This window comes from Mya arenaria, chromosome 6 (genome assembly GCF_026914265.1).
Source record: "Mya arenaria isolate MELC-2E11 chromosome 6, ASM2691426v1".
Lineage (NCBI taxonomy): Eukaryota > Metazoa > Mollusca > Bivalvia > Myida > Myidae > Mya > Mya arenaria.
In genome coordinates, this window is record NC_069127.1 from 75,164,212 (window position 1) to 75,180,124 (window position 15,913).

The window sequence follows — 15,913 nt, forward strand, 5'->3', positions numbered from 1 at the left end:
ATACATACAACAAAAATAGGGAGGACATGGTCAAATACGATAACACGATACGAGTGTAATACAAACCGCACGCACAAGCACAAGCTTATACAAAAAACATAACAATACTCCTTTTTTAATTTTTCAATATCACTTGAGCTATCTCTGTCCCCTTAACTTCCTAGTAAAGCATGCAGTCAGACATAGATATTTACTTAACTGTGTTTTGCTTTGCCTTCGAAGCTTATTTTATTTAGCGGTAAAAGATTTGTTACATTCTGCTTTGGTGTGCACCGGGTACTAACTTTATCAATGCTCAGGAGCGAGACATTAGTACAATATTTATATGAAAAACTACAGAAACAAGCTCAGTAGTCGAAGACCTTGACTTTGACCTTTTCACATTCTTTCTTAATTTTGAAGCTATAGCAATGTAATTAGGACCATGTGTACAGTTTGAGAACAAATATTAACGTTGTCCTCGAATGACCTTGACTGTAACCTTTTGAACTACGTTCTTAGTTTTGTAGCTTGAGCAATAATATAAAGACCATGTGTACAGTTTTGCAAACAAGTATCAAGTTCAAGTTTCAAGTTTTTATTCGTCAAGGCATATACTATGCATGTGACATAACAAAACAATGAAACACATATTAATTAACATCAAATAAAACAGTGAACAAACATGTCAAATACAAGAAAAAAAAGAAGAAATTTTTCTAAACAACATCAGTGAAGATATGAAGTAATAAGGCACAATGGAATGGTATTGTAATTATCAATAGCTCTTTGGTTAATCGGGGTATGGAGAGTGAGTCATCTGAATTTCAGTAAGATGATTTTACAGAACAATGTCAACTTAATTAATTTAGGTTTATTGTTACAGTTCATAAGTTCATCTAATTTAAAAGAGTTGGGGTGACGAATGTAATAAGGAACAATAAATTTTTTACGTGTGATTGAAAAATGATTACATTCAAGTAAGTAGTGAAATTCATCACCAATAACATTCTTAGTACATAACTGACATAATCTTTGATTTCTCTCAATGTTCAAATGCCTGCCTTTTTCAATTGGCAAAGAATGGTTTGTGGTCCTAAACTTACAAAGTATTTTACAAAGGTTACTAGGTAACAAGTCAAGATAATCTTCAAAACAATGATTACTTTTAAACATTCTATATACAAGACATTTGGAAGAGCTATCAACAGTACTAGTCCAGTTTGATAAGAATTGGTCATACAGTCTACTTTTAACAATTGACTTAAAATTAACAGAACTAATGACTGTTTGACTTCTAAAATAATCAGAAAAACCAAGTTCATTTAAGGTATTGTTAACGAAAGATAACCATGGAGAAACAATAACATTACTATTATGTAGTTTTAGAACCGTATTATATAGTAACTTAGATATTTTACAATCTTTTTCGTTCACTATCTTACTCCAATAACATAAAATTCTCGATTTAATTTGTAAAGCTATGGGTTTTACACCAAGTTCACCATACACCATGCAGTTAGGGGTGGAAGCCTTGAGATTGAGTATTAATTTGCAATATTTCAGCTGAAACTGTTCAATTATTTTGATATTTTCAAAACCCCATACTTCGCAAGAGTATAACAAAATTGGAGCAATCATAGAATCAAACAAATGTAACTGAACTGAAATGGGAAGATTGAGTTTTCGGGACTTTTGAATAAGTGAGAACATAGCTCTTCTAGCTTGTTCAACTTATCTTTTCTTAGCTTTACAAAAACTGCCATTATAATTAAAAAGTATTTCCAGATAAGAGAATTCTTCAACACACTGTAGTATTTTATTGTTATAGAAAAATACTACATTATTTTTAACTTTTGATTTACTAAACAGAACAACTTTTGTTTTATCCTCATTGACTTGCAAATCCCATAACGTACAGTAATCAAACATAGCATTTAAAGCATTTTGTAAGTCATGACTACTTTCAGCCAATAATACCGTGTCATCTGCATATAACAATATAAAAATTCTAAGATAAACTTCAACATCATCATCACTAAGGCATTCAAAAGTAACCTTAGACATAGTGGCCAATCCTTCAAACTTTGTAGGCATAAATTGGGATAAATCATTCAAAAATATAGAGAACAAAATTGGAGACAAATTCTCACCCTGGCGTACTCCAGTATGACTACTAAAAAAGTTAGACAATGTATTATTCACCTTAACACATGATTTTGCCTTAGCATACATATTACGAATGATTCTAATACATTTCCCATCAATATTATGTGCAAGAAGTTTTTGCCACAAATGAATGCGATTCACAGAATCGAAGGCCTTTTTATAGTCAACAAAAGCACAGTATAACTTTTTCCCTGTACCTAGGTAAAAGTCAATAAGTAATTTTAGTGAGAAGATATTATCTACTGTGCTATACTTTTTACGAAACCCAGCTTGTTCTTCACAAAGTAAATTATGACTTTCTAAATAACAATTTAATCTTTCATTAATAATATTTGTAAATAACTTGCCAAAACAACTTTAAATAGTAATACTTCTATAGTTATTTGGATCTTTAACATCTCCCTTATTCTTATATATAGGTAATATAACTCCGCGGCTCCAGACATCAGGAAAAATACCAGAATCCAAAATAACATTCAAAAGTTGACAAATAATAGATAAAATATCATCCCTGTCTGCATGTTTTATAAACTCATTCAGAACATTATCAAACAAAGAAGGGCATTTGTTATTTTTCAACAGTCTAACAACTTTTTTTAATTCTTCAATGCTTATTACAGCATTTAAAAACTCATTGCTATATTCAACTGAAGTATCATCAAAGTCTTGGGATGCAACATCATTATCATCAACAACAGACTGGTTCAATTTGATAAAATGTTCATAAAATACCTGGCTAGAAATCTTTGAAACGGTATCTTTCCTATCACCAGAATACTTGTTTAGCAAATTCCAGAATGCTTTAGGATCATTAGAGCGTAAATTAATAAGTTTTTTACTTACATCATTATTAAACAATCTTACTTTCTTGTTAATTGTCTTTTTATAACATTTACTACTATTAACCATTGTATCATAACTATCCACAGTTTTTATCCTTCTATAATAATTCTTATCATGTAAATATCTTTTCCTAGCAGTATCACAGTCAGCATCAAACCAAGGTTTCTTCTTAGAAGTCTGTGGTTTGTACATAGAGGTCTTCTTAGCAACAATTAGATTACTGTTATCAGCAGCATTAACAAAGAGTTCAGATACTTTATTTGTTAAACTATTAATACTATCTTCAGAATACTTTTTATTGTTAAAAATAGAATCAACTTCTAACTGTAAATTTAATAAGGCATCTTCACCAAAGCTAGACAAAAATCTCTCTTTTACAGTGTTATCCCAGATCGGTTTTTTAACTTCATCTTCTATAAAGTCAACATCAAAGTCATTATCATGTTCTTGACTATCAGTAATATCTGATAAATTATGACAACAAAACTTTAAAGAAATAGACGAGTGTGCATCCGATAAGATAGGATCAAAGTCATTTACATCGAAGTTATTAACATTTGTGAAATTACAATGTGACAATAACAAATAGTCAACCAAACTCGTGTTTTTACATGTACATTTACCCAAGAACATATCGTTTCCACATCTACCATTAGCAATACAGAGACCAGTAGATTTGCACAGATCCAACAGGCGATAACCATAGTTATTAATATTACTCTGATCCAATGAGAATCTTTCTAATGGAATACCCAGATCCAAAAGATTCTTAATTGACATTTGTCTAGTAGCAATGTCATCTAAATTATTATCTGCTACATAAGGGTCAAATTCAACATAATCTAACAGCTTGCCGCAGTGTGCGTTAAAATCACCAAAAATAGTAAATGATGCATTGTTATACTGTGAAAGTAAATCAACAATGTTACTTTCAATGCTATCAAAAATCTCTAATGAGCTATAAGGTGAACCCTCGGGAGGAATAATATTGCAAAAATATTGTCAGCATTATTAAACTTATACCATAAAGTATTTTCATTACTAACAATGTTGTTCTTGGATGACCTTGTTTTTGACCTTTTGACCTTCTTTCTTATTTTTGAAGCCAAGGCAATACAATTTGGACCATGTGTACAGTTTCGAAAGCAATGTTTATATTGTGCTCGGATGACCTTGGCTGTGACCTTACAACCTACTTTCTTATTTTTGACACTACAGCAATGAAATTTAAACCATGTGTACAGTTTTGAAAACAATTTTCAATGTTGTCTTGGGATAACCTTGACTGTGACCTTCTGACCTACTTCTTTGTGTTTGAACTAACTGCTATAAAATTAGGACCATGTGTACAGTTTTGAAAACAAATATCTATGATGACCTCGGATGACCTTAAATGTGACCTTTTGACCTACATTCTTATTTTTAAAGCTTCAGCAATGAAATGTGGACCATGTTTGCAGTTTTGCAAAGAAGTATTAATGTTGTCATCGGATTACCTTGACTGTGATCTTTTGACATACTTTCTTATTTATGAATTTAAATCAATGAAATTTTGACCATGTGTACAGTTTTGAAAACAATTATTAATCTTTTCCTTGGATGACCTTGACTGTGACATTTTGACCTATTTTCTTATTTTTGAAACTACAGCAATTAAATTTCGACCTTGTGTACATTTTGCAAACAAATATTTATGGTGTCGTCGGATGACCTTGGCCGTGACCTTTTGAACTACTGTCTTATTTTTGACGCTACAGCAATAAACTTTGGATCATGTTTACTGTTTTGTAAACACATATATATTTTATACTTTGATGACCTTGTTTGTGACATTTTTACCTTCTTTCTTATTTTTGAAGCTACAGCAATGACATTTGGACCATGTGTAGAATTTAGCAAAGGAGTATCAATGTTTTTTCTCGGATGACCTTTACCGTGACATTTTGACCATCTTGCTTATTTTTTATGCTAGAGCGATTAAATTTGGACCATTTGTACAGGTTTGACAACAAATATCAATGTTGTGCTTGGAAGACCTTGACGACTGGGACCTTTTGACCTTCTTTCTTAATTTTGAAGTTATATCAATATAATTTGGACCGTGTGTACTGTTTGAAAACAAATATTAATGTTGTCCTCGAATGACCTTGACTGTGATCGTTTGAACTACGTTCTTCTTTTTGTAGCTACAGCAATAACATAAAGACCATGTGTACAGTTTGCAAACAAGTATCAATGTTGTTCTCGGATAACCTTGTATGTGACCTTTTGACCTACTTTCTAATTTTTGAGCTTCAGCGATTCCTTGTTACTAGGAAAATGTACTAAAACCGTTGTAAACAAGGTCTTCAACAAGGCTACGATTATGTTAACTAAAGACTACCGTTCTCAGTCTCTGTAAGACTGGAAATTATGACAAAATTAAATGGAAGTTTAAGGCGACTTTTTACAGCTTCCACACGGCACTCACAAAACTACTGTAAATATCAATAATTATATGGAAACAAGCTCAGTAGCCAATGTCGTGATTCATTCGTTTTTTGCATTGTTATATCACTTGTCTACTTTTCATGTTTTAATGACATAGTTAATTATTTTCATTGTGCTAATTTAGTACTTGTCTTAAAAATTGAAAATAAATGTTCAAATCAATATTGTTTAATCCAAATCAAATTTTAATTTATGAGAAGGCATCGTTTATTATTATGTTACTGTACGAGCATTTGGAGGAATGCCTGTAAGACGGTAGTATGTCTTTCTTTAAAGCCAACTAGTTACTGCAGTCTTGCAGGCATATCTACTATGAACGCATTGGTATTGTTATACAGTGCTAGCACCACAGAGGGATGGTGATGCGGTGCTGGCACCGTAGAATTATGGTGTTACGTGCGAAAACCGTATTGGTATGGTGATACATTGCTAGCACCGCAGAGGGATGGTGATACGGTGCTAGCACCACATAGGGATGGTGATACAGTGCTAGCACCATGGGGGATGGTGATTCGGTGCTAGCACCACATAGAAATGGTGATACGGTGCTAGCACCACACAGGTATAGTGATACAGTGCAATCGCCGCTGAGGGATGGTGATACAGTATTAGCACCGCAGAGGGACGGTGATACAGTGCTAGCACCGCAGAGTGATGGTGATACTATGCAAGCACCAGAGAGGGATGGTGATACGATGCTAGCACAACAGTGGGATGGTGTTACGGTGCTTTAACCGTATAAGTATAGTGATACAGTTCTAGCACCGCAGTGGTGTGGTAATTCGGTGCTAGCACCATACTGGCATGATGATACAGTGCTAACACCTCAGTTGTATGGTGTTACAGTGCTAGCAACGCAGAGGTATGGTGTTACGGTTCTTGCATGTCAGTGTAATGGTGTAACGGTACTCAGTGGGTTTTTATTACGATGCAAGCACCGCATTGGGAGAGTGATTCCGTGCTGACATGGTGGTACGGTGCCAGGAACGCATTGATACTGGTAGACAGTGCTAGCACCACTTGGGGATGTTGTTAGTGTGTGCTAGAACCGTATTGGTATGGTATTACAGAGCTAGCACCGCAGTGGTGAAGTAATTTTGTGCTTTTACAGCACTGATATGGTGATACGATGCTAACACCGCAGTGGTATGGTTATAAGAAGCTAGCACTGCATTAATAATTTTTACGGTACTAGCACAACAGAAGTATGGTGATACCGTTCATGCACAGTAGTTGTATGCTAGTAAAATGGTGCTAGTGCCGCTGTGGTAAGGTGAAGTGCGATGGTGTTACAGTGCTTGAACCGCTTGTGGAAGGTGTTTCGTAGCTAGCAATGAAAAGGATGGTAATGCGGAACTAGCACCGTAGCGGAATAGTGTTACGGTGCTATCACCACAGTGGGTGGTGATAAGGTATAAGAAACGCAATAGGATCGTGTAACGGCGCTAAAACCATAAGTTGATATTGTTTGGTGCTAGCACCGCAGTCGGATGGTATAACGGCGCTATCGTTCGGATAGTGTTAAGGTGCTAAAACCACAGGAGGATAGTGCTTTAGTGCAAGCACAGCAGTTGCATGTTGTTAAGGTGCTCACAGCGCAGTGAGATACTGTTATGCTGATGGGATGGTAGTTTGGTGCTAACAACGCAGATGGATTGTGTAAGGTCGCTAGCACCTCAATGGGATGCCGTTGCGGTGCAAGCAGCGTAGTGATATGGTTCTACGGTGCACAGCATAAATATGGTGTTACCGAGCTAGCACCATAGTAGTTTTGTGAAACGGTGCTAGCACATCAGTTTGACGGTGTTGTGCTGCTAACACCGTTGTGTAATGGAGATACGGTGCTAGCACATCCGGGAAATGGTGACACTGTGCTAGCACCGCAGAGGGATGGCATTACGGCGCTAGCACCTCAGTTAAATGGCGTTACGGTGCTAGCCCGCAATGGTATGGAAATGCGGTACTAGCACATCATTTGGATGGTGTTGGCAACAGACACCGCAGTAGTGTGGTGTAACGATGTTAGCACCTCAGTGTTATGGTTGTATTTCGGTGAGATGGCCTTACGGTGCTAGCACCTCATTTGTATGGTAATACGGTGCTATGACCGCAGTGGAATGGTGTTACGATGCTAGCACCGCCGTGGGATCGCGTTACGGTGCTAGCACCGCAGTGATATGGTATTACGATACTTAGACCGCACTGGTATGGTGTTTCGGTCCAAGCACAGCAGTTTGATGGTGTTAAGGTGCTAACACCGCAGTGGTTATAGTCACTAGTGTATTTTTATGTGTTTAAATCTCCGATATTGACATATGAATTTGGACAGTTTTATGATGGAGAATGCCCCCAAACCCCACCCAACCACACACACATTCAGACACACTTCTACCCTAGAGAATAGGGATCATTTTATTGTATTGCTATCACACTAGGCTACATGTATTCAATGATAAAACAACGGGTCCATCGCAGTCTCTAAATGGTCGTTGTTAATTTTACGACGGATTGGATTCCGATGTCCATTTTGAGATTGTCCATTTAGCAATATTAGTAAACTCACCGTATGTGAAAAGTTTTTTGAAAGCGACAAATTAAAATGCAAAATCATGGTTATCACGGATTTTATATGTTTATATAATTCTTATCCTAAATTGACCTTAAATATGATTTTCAAAACAAGAAATATGTATAATAAATTTAATATTCTTGATAAATAGGTTCCCGATTACGTGTTGTTTATATTTATGTAGATTCTCGGAAGTTAAAAGTTTAGGTTTCTTACATATTCAACTATCTCATAAACATTCTAGAATATAAACATTGCAGACAAAGGACATCATATGATTGATACCTGAGATGATAGACTAGTTACTGGCACTACAAACCTTCATCTTACCAATTGGCTAAAGCTCGTTTCTATTCAACATGTATGTATCATACATATAGATATCAGAAGTACTTCCAAGTACTGTTCTTTTGAATCAAAATGGTATTCGATTTATGTTTCCACTTCCATGTTACAATGACCTAGTGATGTGTTTTATCTGTTTTAGCTTCGTTACTTCAAGACAGAAGATGACCCAATGATGACGAGGATGATTATGATACATGAATAAGCATCAAAGCTGTGCCCCTTTTAGACAAATATAAGCAAGAGTAGAAATACACTTTAAACAGATCTCACTGTATTACAATACAAAAAATCTTTATAGCGATGTTACCATAAGAAAAAACTTAATATTTAATTAATAATAGAATAATTAATACATAATTAAAATGTATGTGTACTCCATTTGGAATTGAATGTCTCATTTGCCATTCTCGTTAACTTTTTTGGTACCTTACTAGATGGCTGGACATTCTATACCTGCTGCATTTTCGTCAGATGTTACAAAAAATTTATTTTACTAGAATTACAGGATCACATTTTCATTTAAATAGTGTAGTAAAGGTGTGTCTAAGAATGTCATAATGCATTCACAAATAAATACGAAATGAATTGAACACTTGTATTGATGACCTATGATTTGACTTCAGACACAAGAAGTCTTGCGTTTTAATTGTATTCGGTTTGTAATACTGGAATGTCCATTTGTAGCTGCAATATACACGGTTTTGTATTATAAAGAGAAAGTGAACTACTCTGGGCATTATAATCATAGTCACAGTAAAGGTTGCCAGTAATGCCCGTATTATAGCTGTATTATTGTTGACTCTATACCAGTGCGGAACGTCTTACACTATGCTTAAAATAAACACGTTTATATAGTTTGTGTTTGTTTATGCATTAAAGGCAATAGTTGTATTTTAAACAGACGCGCGTTATTTTTAATGACTAGCGTATGTGTATACAAACAGATTTTATATCCATAATTGTACATATGTAATATTGTTAAAAGAGTTTCAAATATTCTTTGAAGTGGTGTGAATCAATGCTTAAACATTATATATATTTGTGCCTATCTTACGTTTCATTTTTGTAAATATTTGTGATTTAGGCATTCGGAAACCCTCTTATGTGATATTGGCCAAAATCATATACAAATGTTAATTCTGAACAGATTGTTCGATGATTCGTTGCAATAACTCATTTAAATATTATTTTGATGTAAATTATATTCTATGCTTTAACCTTTTAACCTAGAGTTGAACTGTCATGAGCCATGGTTTAAAATTGTTGTGTTGCTGTTGTTGTTGTTGTTTTGATATAATGTATATTTGTATTTGACAAGAAGTCTTAAAAATAAAGTTGTGTTTATCTCAACTCGTTGCAACATAATTTGACTTACATTTATGAACCGTTGCGACAGAGTTGGGCGTTAGATTTCCCCAGGTGGTGCTTTCATTCTCCTTCGCTGAATTCAGTGATGGATGTTGAACTTTCACTTCAATAACTTTCTGTTCAATAGTATTTTCCCTACGATTTTTGATCAAGGATGGGGTTTTTTTGTGGGGATATAGGGTTATCCAAACAATCTTACAATGAAACCCTATTAAATGTATATTTTGTTCTAAAAAAAGTCTCGCATGTGTTTCTTTGGCTCTGAATGGGGTTCATGGTTGTCAAAATGTGGCTCTTTTAGAACTGAGTAGGCTCTATTAGAATGCACATATTAGTATTTAGCTCTGAATGGGCATGTGATTACCATATGGAGCAAAGATAAGGTTTAATCACAGCTATTCATAAACTCTAATTTAGTGGGATTCATGGATGCCGAATTGTAGTCTGCTTGGCACTGAGTAAGCTTTACTGGAGCTGCAGAAGTGTGTTTTGGGGTCTTTATATTGGCTGTATGGATGCATTCATGTGATCTATTTGGTATTGAGTATGCCCGATTAGTGCATGGGTATGTTTTGCAAATTTGGGGTAAGGTTGCAAGAAGAAGTCTTTTTTGCAAAAGCTTTATGAGAAATACACAGTTTGTTCTGCTTTGAATCTGCTTCATTATGCGAAAATGTGATCAATTTGGCATTGTGGAGATACTCTTAATGTGATTTATTGTAGTCAAAATTAAATCGAAAGTGTACTGGACTGACTCACGTAAATACCCTTTGAGGTTTGTTTAAATAGGACAATGCTTTCCTGTGATCACTAAAGGAATTGTCAGACGCTAGAAGGGTTTGTGTTGATAGCCTTCAGTGGTTAAGGATGCCGGTTGTAATGCTGCTTTGTTGTCTGCTTGACACACGATGGACTTAAATGTCGCTGAATTTGTGTTTATTTGAAGCTTAGACGGATGCGAAAGAGTCCTCCTGTGGTATGTTTGACACTTGATATATAGATTGCAGCAGAAGTTTTACTAACCGGTTACTAAATTGGCTTGAGAACCTAAATAGGATTTTTTTTACACTAAATGGTCTCCAGTACAGAAAAACTAGTGTTTATATGGCACTTTATAGTGTTTCATAGCCTCTTTATTGTAAGTTTAGCACAATATCGACTGGCAAAATGTTTTAGACACTGGGTGGACTTGAGAACAGTAAATGGTGGCTGAATGGCAGATTTGGGTAAATGTGTTTGAATAAGCTATAGCTTAACCTATGTTAACTCTGACTGGTGCTTTAGAACAACTATTTTGTTTGCTAAATAATTATTTAACCTTGGAAATATGTTGTTTCGGGGTTGTTTGCGACTAGAATAATAACTCAGGTTGGAAAAACACTGAATAGACTTTAAAGTGAAAAGAGGACTACAGGAAGCCCACCCAAATACGTTATATAACGCTTGTTACGCACTGGATGCGCTAAGGTAGGGCAATTGTAAGGTAAGCTTGATTATTATTATGTTACAAAAGAGATTATATATTATTAAGAATGTTTTGTGATTTTATTAGTGTTAAGACATTTTCAAATAAAATGAAGAAATAAGTAACAGCGCTGTCGATATTGGTCATATTTGCATTTTGACATTCGAAAGATTTTGAACTTGATTTTGAAATCTTTAAGTGCATTATGAAACAATTATATTATATATCCATAGAATTACATGTTTTAATACCACGTGGGCTATTTTGCACCTTCAGTATTCTTTGGACGCGTTCAAATTTTAACTTAGGACATTGATTTTATTTAATAGAATGCAAATAGTTTGTGTTGAAAAGAACATTAATCAATAATTGAGCTTAAATTACCAATGTTAACTATTAGTTTCTGTATCTAATACGAACCCTTATTCACTGAGCGATATTATGTTGCAGAATTCAAATGAAAGTAAACAAGATATATGTCATTCAAAAACAGAAATGTCATACACTTAGAAGAAAAATAAACTGCACGTATTAACATTCGTTTCATTCGAAAGAAGAATCAAGAATGTGCTTAAAGTTGACAACTTCTAAGGAAATATGTGTGAGATAGCTTTTATAATTAAATGAATTTAAAAGTTTAAGCATTCCATTTTGATAGCAAATGAGTCTCCAAGAAAGACCAAATAGCTAACCTCGTAAACAAAATACTTAAATAAAAATTCACATGATATTTCAAACATTTCAGTCCTTAGAAGAATCAGTCTTCCGAGAAGTTTCAAAAAAACGTTTTACAGAATAAAAAAAGTTGTATCAATAACAATTTCCCTTCTTCACTTGTTTACTGAAAAGCTCTGCCAAACTTAAATAAATACCCAAACATTTATTGTTTTGCTTATACATGAAATACCACGGGTAAGATTTAAACTGCCTGCAAACTTAAGGCAAGTTTGTTCCCATTGGTAATTTTTCCGCATGGCTATTTGCGTTCATACGCACATATTGCACCTAGGGTTAATCCTAAGACATGGATAAACTTGACCCTGAAGGTTAATATTGTTATAAAAACGTAACAATATACTTAGGAGTCAAAAAGTATAATATTTAAACCTCTTGGAAACAGCTCTTTTTTTGGTGATCACCTTTGGTAGTATTCATTTGGAGAACACGGAAGTTGTTTTCATAGTCTTAAAAGCATTTCTTTGAAAAGTAACTGAATATTGAAAAAAGAGAAAATTTCCTAAATCGCCAGTCTCTACAGAACCTTGTGTAAGCAAATAGACGAACATTCTCAGTTATTTGCCGTTTTGGTATTGACCTTGACCTTGATATTAAAACGGACAGATATTTATGTTAACACGAAGAACTGTATGAACAATATATCTGTCGTATATTTAAACTGCTTTGAATTAACACGAGCACAATTTTCCATAAGACTCATACAGCAACAGCAACGTCGTGACCACCTTTGGCATGTTGTAATGCTATGAAATTTTGGCTTTTTTAAAAAAAAAAGATCTAAAAATTCCACCCTCTATATCTTTTAGTTTAAGGAAAATAATATTTTCAAATAACATCTTCTTCACAAAAACTAAAAAAATAAACTGAAAAAGATGAAAATGACATGGGAGTTTGTTTGGTGGGGTGTTTTTTTTTGTTTTGTTTTTTTGTTGTTGTTTTTTTTGGGGGGGGGGGTTGGGGGGGGTTGGGGGGGGGTTCATATACTGACCTTAAAATGTCTTTTACATTGACTTTATTGTAATCAATTGTGTACGTAATTTTAAGTACCATATCTATATGTGAATATTCATACTTATCTAAATTTTAAATTAAAAAAATACAGAAACAAGTCCAGTAGTTTAAACATGAACCCCTTTCAATAACATAGGGTCAACGCCAATGATATTTAATGGAAAAAAAATCAAACCAGAAACATGAAACAATCACACAAAACTCTACAAACATCAACTACATATATACTATATCAAACTAATAATGTTTATCAACGATTGATAGGTACCACCTTGAAACGGTCAGTAAAATGTAAATTCACGGGGTTAAACTAAGACAGTGTTTCTCTTTTCACAACAATCCCGAATAAAGTAAAATAATTAATACGTAAATGGTAAATCTGATCAAAGTATGCATGAACTAGAGGGAAGTTAAGATAGAACAATAGGTTACAAAACTAATAGGTTATACTGCTATGATAAGTGATCCAAACTCTATATGCAGACGAAGGAATGTAATAGATTCGATAAAGTTATTGTTTGATACTATGAAAATCCCACACAGTCTGCGTTAGCATACAAATGGTTTAAAACTGCGTGATTATAGAGTTTCATAATGAATAGCATCATTGTACTTACTTTGAGAATAAACAAAGAAAACATTATCAAAAAAATACAATATATATACATATATATATATATATATGTTTTTGCTAAAATCTACTTCCAATTGATTACCCTGAGTAAAATATAGATATAAAGTAACGTCATACGTTAAATCATTTTGAGTGAACCGAACAAATGAAAAAGTCTGCTATATTTAAAATTTACATTTTCACTGAGTTGAAATTTCATGGCAGCCATTTTTGTACCATCATCTTGATATTATCGATCCACACCACTCGTTGGAAATCCCTACACTTTACTTTGCCAACCACGTTGATATATAACATTGCTTGTCATCTACTCCTTAATTCCGCCAATTTTGACCTGATTGTCACTCCATTATTATGTACAGTCATTTCAAGTTAAGATTATAAACATGTTGTTGCTTTTCGAACCGTTTTATACCTTATTTCGAAAACAGAGACTATTGGCAACATATATGCTATTGATGTTTACAGAACAAATATAAGAACATAAATGGACTTCAAGAATTGTTGCAATTGCAACAACAAAAAACTCATTGTATGAAAAAATATATATTTGAATTTTATAGGTTTTCTTTGAAAGATTGTAACACTAAAGTAAATATAAATGTTGTATTTACTGAGCTTATACAACAACAAAAATATGACAATTCATATTAATAACATGAAGGGTGATGGTGGCCATCTTATATTGTGGTGGCCATCTTTGACGTAATTTAGGTGGGCCCCGAGCTTTTTTAACCTTAACATGCGAATGTTTCATCAGACAGAGTTATGATTTTAACCCAAAGTGCACATTTTGGTAAAATTGTGTCACGATATGACTGGCCTTAAATTTATTGTTGTATGGAAGAAGTCGTTATTTTGTAATTTATTTAATGTATGCCAATTTACCTGACCTCATCTGAATGAATAATGCATTGTTAGGTGCATCGGTGGGGTTTTTTGGCGACGATAAAGAAACAGGTCTTTTGTATCTCAATAAATACAGTAACTGAGATTTATGTCGGACAAAGGAACATTTTTTTTGGAAAAATTGGAATTACATATATATACTTTACTGATCTCATCTTACATTGTGTGGGATATAAAACTAAACGTGTTCAAACATGTTTAATGCCTTTCCATTTTGTAGTTTTTAACATGATCTGCAATGTCTTAACTAGTAATAATATTATTAATAAACCAGCATTTCACAAATCGGATATTCCGCCTGTCAGGAGCGCCCATAATTTTAAATCAAAAGTAGTAGTGATGTGTTGCATTATTTCTTACATTTATGAATAATCATTGTTTTCAAATAGAACAAATTTCTAATTTGAACAACCGCCAAATGTTATCCATTGTTATTTTGTATGGATTTACCTTACAGGCGCTCAAACCAAACATGTTGACGTCATTAGTAATTAGTAGTTACGCTAGTGCTTGTATAAACAGGTTAATTTGATCTAATTCTAGGTGCATTTCCTCTCGTTTCCAAACGGTTTTGCAGAAAGTAGAAAATTTGCTTGTATATAAATCAAAGTCTTCACAGCTTTTAAGTTATGCTATTGTGCGATCATTTTAAACTCGAACAAACATAACAAAGCAAAATGGTCGCACTTAATTTAAGATATCGTAGAAAACAACACTTACATGGTATGTACGTTCAATGTTGCTATATAGTTCTCCCTTCTTTTTATCCTTTTTCTTTCTCAAAAAAACAGAAATCATTTTCACGAAATTAAAATGGTTTATGCACAAAGACAGTGCAGCTCCAAATGTTAGCAGTGTACCAACAGGGCGACAATGAATGCCATAATCAATAATTTGTAACATATTGAGGACGTACCTAGCATATTTTTGTGGTTTTCGGTTTTCGTACTCATTAGCTGGATATATTTTTATTATATTTCAGATAAAAAGGCAACAAAGAAAATGTCGATCCAAAACAAAGTAAACGTTTATAGAATAAGGTAGCAATTACTTTAAAAAAAGTTGTGCATTAATGGATCATTTATTACTTATGTGTTGTTAATTAAAGTTTGGTATTGATTTTCAAGTTAAACAAGGGAGAAGGCAAACAAGTATTTTGACATACAGGTATTCGATTTTTGGTTGATTGTTTTGATGTTGCTGTTGTTTATATGATAAGAAAGTCCACTTTCAGATTTTCAGAGGTTTGTCGTTGTTGTTGTTTTCATAAAAGCTATGTTTTCAATAAATGTTTGTATGTGCAGGTATTTTTTTAATATTACGATAGTTTGGAATAATTTGTCCGTATTTAGAAAAACAAATGAAATGTTTGTCAACAAATACCTTTTTT

General features: G+C 33.7%; 1 protein-coding gene across 3 annotated transcripts in view; it reads right to left on the reverse strand.

Annotated features, from left to right (window-relative positions):
- The window catches only part of LOC128236641 (uncharacterized), an 80,871-nt gene extending 65,508 nt beyond the window's left edge, over positions 1-15,363 (reverse strand). For all 3 annotated transcript variants that reach the window (XM_052951637.1, XM_052951638.1, XM_052951640.1), the window contains exon 1: positions 15,244-15,363. In XM_052951637.1, the coding sequence (XP_052807597.1) occupies positions 15,244-15,321 (78 nt within the window). In that variant the 5' untranslated portion in view covers positions 15,322-15,363. The remainder of the gene's footprint in view (positions 1-15,243) is intronic.
- Positions 15,364-15,913: the final 550 nt, after the last annotated feature.